This window comes from Salvelinus sp. IW2-2015, linkage group LG8, assembly GCF_002910315.2.
Source record: "Salvelinus sp. IW2-2015 linkage group LG8, ASM291031v2, whole genome shotgun sequence".
NCBI lineage: Eukaryota > Metazoa > Chordata > Actinopteri > Salmoniformes > Salmonidae > Salvelinus > Salvelinus sp. IW2-2015.
In genome coordinates this window covers 2,981,909-2,988,231 of record NC_036848.1, presented here as the reverse complement: position 1 = coordinate 2,988,231, position 6,323 = coordinate 2,981,909, and the positions used below count along the sequence as shown (strand labels likewise).

The 6,323-nt window shown below is 42.5% G+C and overlaps 1 protein-coding gene across 3 annotated transcripts in view; it reads left to right on the top strand.

Annotated features, from left to right (window-relative positions):
* f8 (coagulation factor VIII, procoagulant component) overlaps positions 1 to 6,103 on the top strand; it is an 18,975-nt gene extending 12,872 nt beyond the window's left edge. For all 3 annotated transcript variants that reach the window (XM_070444675.1, XM_070444673.1, XM_070444674.1), the window contains 7 exons: positions 285 to 356; positions 766 to 851; positions 1,034 to 1,195; positions 1,533 to 1,677; positions 1,944 to 2,092; positions 5,003 to 5,185; positions 5,428 to 6,103. In XM_070444675.1, coding sequence (XP_070300776.1) covers positions 285 to 356; positions 766 to 851; positions 1,034 to 1,195; positions 1,533 to 1,677; positions 1,944 to 2,092; positions 5,003 to 5,185; positions 5,428 to 5,583 — 953 coding nt within the window. In that variant the 3' untranslated portion in view covers positions 5,584 to 6,103. The remainder of the gene's footprint in view (positions 1 to 284; positions 357 to 765; positions 852 to 1,033; positions 1,196 to 1,532; positions 1,678 to 1,943; positions 2,093 to 5,002; positions 5,186 to 5,427) is intronic.
* Positions 6,104 to 6,323: the final 220 nt, after the last annotated feature.

Genomic DNA, 6,323 nt, shown 5'->3' with positions numbered 1-6,323 from the left:
TACCACATCTCCCAACTTATGTAGAATACCACATCTCCCAACTTATGTATACCACATCTCCCAACTTATGTAGATACCACATCTCCCAACTTATGTAGATACCACATCTCCCAACTTATGTAGGTACCACATCTCCCAACCTCACAACAGCCTTTCTCAGTAGACTGAGACAGAAGTGTGAAATATGTTCTTTGAAATGTCTTAGAATGGCATTGTTGGTTGTTCTTTTGTGAAATGTGGACAATACAAATAATAGAATGTAATTTCCTGTGATTGCCTGGCAGGATGCATCCAGCCTCTGGGGTTGAGGTCAGGAAGAATAGACAATTCCCAGATCACTGCATCAGACCACATAGGTAAGCAAGCTTCAGCAATGCAAGAATGTAACCACAAGAATGTTACTACACACCTCTCAATCATTATAGCTGATTTGTGGTGAGCGTTTTGACAGAAAAAAGGTTGCCATGCATTACCTTAGGGTGTTTCACATTGGTGGTAGAATAGGTGAGTTTCCCTCCTTACTATGTAAAAGCGCTTTGAGCACATGGAAAAGCGTTATGTAAATCCAATAAATTATTCATATTAATTATTAAGTTATTTCACGTCAGAAAGTAGGCTCGTACACCGTAAACGCATAAGTATGCCTCTAGAATGGAGAAATATTGCCGTGATGAATCAGTGACTTACTGTTTATGAAAACTTTACTCTGTGTTAGGCCTGCATACAGTTAGCCAGTGTGATTGAATGCATATATGTGTTTTCCAGGTAACTGGGAGGCCAGGCTGGCGAGGCTGGAGCTATCTGGTTCTGTTAACGCCTGGATGGGCGCGGATCAGAAATCATGGATCCAGGTTCGACAATAAAATTCCTGTTCTCCTATGAAAGTTCTTGTAGATTGAAAGGCCCTCTGATTTAGCTGCCCAATTTTACTCATGAGAAAAATTGGAATTGGAATTTCAGTTCACTTCCTGAATTGACTGATTTGAAATGGAACTGGCCCCAACCCTGGTCTCCTGTTGTGTCTTATATGCAGGTGGACCTCCAAAGACCCACACTGATCCATGGGATCCAGACCCAGGGTGCAAGAGCCTCTCTGGGCCTGAAGGACTACTTCATCATGTACTTCACCCTCTCCTACAGCCTAGACCAGGAGACCTGGACTAACTACAGGGGGAACAGCACCAAGCCAGCCTACGTCAGTACCTTACATGTKCCTTAACCATCTGAAATAGTACCTACTGGCTAGTACTGTAACCACAAAGCATGAGCTTAATTGTTTACCATACAAACCAGCAGTCAGAGAGATCAGGTGCATTTATCTTTTTGTTACTGTAAATGTCATCAATGCCTAAAATATTTCAGGGTAGTTCTATGCAATACTGTGGTGTCCGGTACTCTTACATTGTATGTTCTGTTTCAACCTCCTGTTATCTCTCTTAAAGGTGCACACACTCATTTAACATGTTCATCCCCCATACTACCATGCTACCTCTTGTACTTACTGTTAATGATATAACTTTTGTTTATTTCAGATATTTAACGGTAACCTGGATGGCTCCAAGGTGAAGGAGAACCATCTGTCTCCCCCCATCCTGGGTCGCTACATCAGACTGCAGCCTGTCACCATCCAGAGGAACCCTGCTCTTCGCATGGAGCTGCTGGGCTGTGACGTCAACAGTGAGTCCCTGTGGCAGTTAGGAACACCTTTGTAACAGTTTGTAACAGCTCAGATCACATTTAGTGGTGGTGTATGTTGTGATTAGATGATGTAGCTGAGGTTGAGAGGTACATCATCAGGTAGTCCGTGATCGGGGTCAGGGGTCAGGGGCCGGGGGAAGGGAGGAGGTGCAGGGACGGACAGATCTCAGGTGCTGATGAATAGAATCCCTGAGAGAAAGAAGAAGGAAAATAAAAATGTCTGTGTGTGTGTCTGTCTGTCTCAGGCTGCTCCTTCCCCCTGGGTCTCCAGAGGAGGTCGGTTCCAGACAGCAGCTTCAGAGCCTCCTCCTTCCTGCAGACTTGGAGGCTCTCCTGGAGCCCCGCCCTCGCACGCCTCCGCCAGGATGGCAGCGCCAATGCATGGCGCCCCAAGGTACACGCACACACACAACAACACAGAAGCTCACAAGAAACACACACACAAAGTCAAACTACACACACCATCACCTACCTCTGTTACCGGCACTTCTATTTTTCCATGATGTGTCAAGTCTCTCTCTCTCAATTCAATTCAATTCAAAGTGGCTTTATTGGGAAACGTGTTTACATTGCCAAAGCAATGAACAATAAACAAAGTGAGAAGAATTTAGCAGTAAATGTTGCACTCAAAAAGGATTAAAAAAGATAGACAAGTATTATATTATCAGTTATATACCAGATATTATCCGTTATATACCAGATATTATCAGTTATATACCAGATATTATCAGTTATATACCAGATATTATCAGTTATATACCAGATATTATCAGTTATATACCAGATATTATCAGTTATATACCAGATATGATCAGTTATATACCAGATATTATCCGTTATATACCAGATATTATCCGTTATATACCAGATATGATCAGTTATATACCAGATATTATCCGTTATATACCAGATATTATCCGTTATATACCAGATATTATCAGTTATATACCAGATATTATCAGTTATATACCAGATATTATCAGTTATATACCAGATATTATCCGTTATATACCAGATATTATCAGTTATATTAGCTATGTTGCCTTCTTCAAAAGACTAGTGGAAAGTCCATATCCTATCAATGTTTTAACACTTTGCAAATATTTGTGGTAGGAATACTATGGGAAGATAAATAAACAGATAAATATTGGTGGTATTTACAATGTTGTTTGTTCTTCACTGGTTGCCCTTTTRACATGGCAACAGGTCACAAATCTTGCTGCTGTGACGGCACACTGTGGTATTTTACCCATTAGAAATGGGAGTTTATAATTTTTTTATTTGTTTTCTAATTCTTTGTGGGTCTGTGTGATCTGTGGGAAATATGTGTCTCTAATGTGGTCGTACATTTGGCAGGAGGGTAGGAAATGCAGCTCAGTTTCAACCACATTTTGTGGGCAGTGTCTGCACGTAGCCTGTCTTCTCTGTTTTTGTAGAGAAACGTTTTGTGGAAGGGACTACACCGCACAGACCCCCTCACGCGCTCAATGTTTTCCAGATACCTTGAGTTTCCTTGTAGGCCTATTTGGCAGGGAAACTGTGAAGCCAGCTCTACAGCCTGTTTCTGAATGAGCCTTTTATTAAAGAATGTGAAACAATGTTTCTGTTAGATTCTTTTCGTGACATCATGCATAGCTGTTCTTTATATGGCCTAAAATAAATGTGTTCATATGGTCAGAATATTATCTATAGGTTTTAATGAAAAACAATAAACATACACATTTAATAACAGACTCAGGTATTCTGCCACTGTGTACTCTCTGTTTAGAGACAGATAGCATTCTAATTTGTTCTGTTTTTGGGTTGATTCTTTCCAGTGTGTTAAATAGTTAACTTTTTGCTTTCTCATAATTTGGTTGTGTCTAATTGTGTTGCTGTCCTGAGGCTCTGTGGGGTCTGTGTTTGTGAGGGGACTCTTCTCTAGGTTCATCTCTCTGTAGGTGAGGGCTTTGTGGTGGGATGTGTGGGCATCGCTTGCTTTTAGATGGTTGAAGGATTTAACAGCTCTTTTCTGGATGTTCATAACTAGCTAGTATAGTCTTAATTCTGATCTGCATTGTTTGGGGGTTTGTGTTCTACACAAAGTATATTTTTGCTGAATTCTGCATGCAGAGTATCAAGTAGGTGTTTATCATATTTTTTTAATTATTGGTTGGTGAGTGGACCCCAGACCTCACAACCATAGAGGGCAATGGATTCTATAACTGATTCAAGTATTTTTAGCCAGATCCTAATTGGGATGTTGAGGTTCATATTCCTTTTGATGGCGTAGAAGGCCCTTCTTGCCTTGTCTCTTAGATCGTTCACAGCTTTGTGGAAGTTACCTGTGGTGTTGATATTTAGGCCGACGTAGGTGTAAATATCTGTGTGCTCTAGGGCAACAGTGTGTAGATTGAATTTGTTGTCCTGGCTACTGGACCTTTTTTGCAACACCATTATTTTAGTCTTACTGAGATTTACTGTCAGGGCCCAGGTCTGACAGAATCTGTGCAGAAGATCTAGGTGCTGCTGTAGGCCCTCCTTGGTTGGGGACAGAAGCACCAGATCATCTGCAAACACTAGACATTTGATTTCTGAGTCCAGTACGGTGAGGCCGGGTGCTGCAGACTGCAGCCATTTTAACATTTGRTCAGTACATTGTTTTCACTGAGGAAATGTTAGAGTCTGCTGTTAATGATAATGCAGAGGATTTTWCAGAGATTGGTTTTGACGCAGATTCCACTGTAATTATTGGGGTCAAATTTGTCTCCACTTTTATGGATTGGGTCCTTGGTTCCAAATATTGGGAAAGATGCCTGAGCTGAGGATGATGTTAAAGAGTTTAAGTATAGCTGTCAAGGGGTGCGTAACTGGTGGGATGGAAGTCAAACGCAGTAGAGCAGAACTTGGTAAATGGCTGGAGCCGTTTAATGCACATAACTCCCGGCTTACAAAAATAACAAAAAACACATGGGCACAAACCCCGTCTCGCACCAGTCACAAAAGGCACACGTACTTACAGTGAACAATTCCCGACAAGGACATGCTTGAGGCGTCACTACAGACCCTGGTTGTATCCTGGGCTGTATCACAACTGGCCGTGATTGGGAGTCCCATAGGGCGGCGCACAATTGGCCCAGCGTCGTCCGGCGTTAGGGTTTGGTCGGGGTAGGCTGTCATTGTAAATAAGAATTTGTTCTTAACTGACTTGCCTATTTAAATAAAGGTTAAATTAAAAATAAATTGTAAAAATGCTGTGCACAGGGTTTCTAATAATGTATTGCACCTCCTATAACCCAACCCCCCTTCCTCCCTCCTCCTCCAGGCCAATAACCCCCATGAGTGGCTGCAGGTGGACTTCRTGGTTATAAAACGCATCACAGGGGTCGTCACTCAGGGGGCGTGGTCTATTCTGACTCAGATGATGGTGACAGAGTTCTCTGTAACCATTAGCGACACCGGCCACTCCTGGTCCAACGTGGTTGACGAGGGAACGCAAAGAGAGAAGGTATCACACACACACATCACTCATTATCATCAGATTTATCACAGGCTACATTTCAGTACACACCTTCCTTAGCATGCAGGGGAAAATGTGATCTGAAACCTCAGAGAAAATGCAACCAAGCAGATTTACGAAACGTGATTTTGTAAAGAGCACAAACAGTGACAACGCTGTAACATCTTTAACTTTCCGAACTGGGTTTTGTGAGTCAGCTCTGTTTGACTCTGCCTCCTTCTTCCTCCCAGATGTTCTTGGGGAACAGTGAGCCAGATGAGGAGATGCTGAACCTCTTTGATCCTCCTCTGTTTGCCCGCTTCATACGGATCCACCCCAAAGGCTGGGTTAACGACATAGCCCTGCGCCTGGAGTTCCTGGGCTGTGACACCCAGCAGCGACACTGAGAGACAGGGCAGGGGGCTCCACTGTGCAGCTCCACACTCAGGCCCACCTCATCTTTGTCTCTTCTATTTAATGAGCATAGCAGTGACGTGATGATCATGAAATAGTCATGTCATTGATGGATGAACAGAGTGAGTGAAGTTTAAAAGGTTTGTTTAGCTAGAATCAGAGTCATATATGATATGCTGTTGTAGTAAGTGTCTATTGATGAGCTTCAACTGAGAATAGTTCTTAGGTCTGGTCACTCCACTATCAATAGTATAACACATTACGTTAGTTTATGAAGACGGACTCTCACAGACGGTTTGTCTCATGTACAATATATACTACTACAAACACTATGACTTCAGACATTCCAGATGTGATCAAATACATGTAAATAGTACAGTATAACAATTATTTCTGTCTGGATGGGACTGTGACAGTAATCTGTACAGTACTGTATGTATATGCAATGTATCATATGCACTGAGGGGAGAGGGATAGAGTTTATATTGTTAAATAAAATTGGAATTATATCAAGCCTGGTCCCAGAGGTCAGTGTGGCGACACTCCCCTGCATGCACACACACGTCCTCCCATGCTTTCTCATCATGTCCTGTTCACCATCTCCCTTCCGTGACAGGAAGCAGTTTTGTCTTTGCTTTTGTTCTGTTCCTTTGCTCCAGCAAAGGGGATACTGGCAGTGGCTCMGTGTTTCTCTAGGATTAGGGAGGGTTGTTTCACCTTCCTTCACCTCATT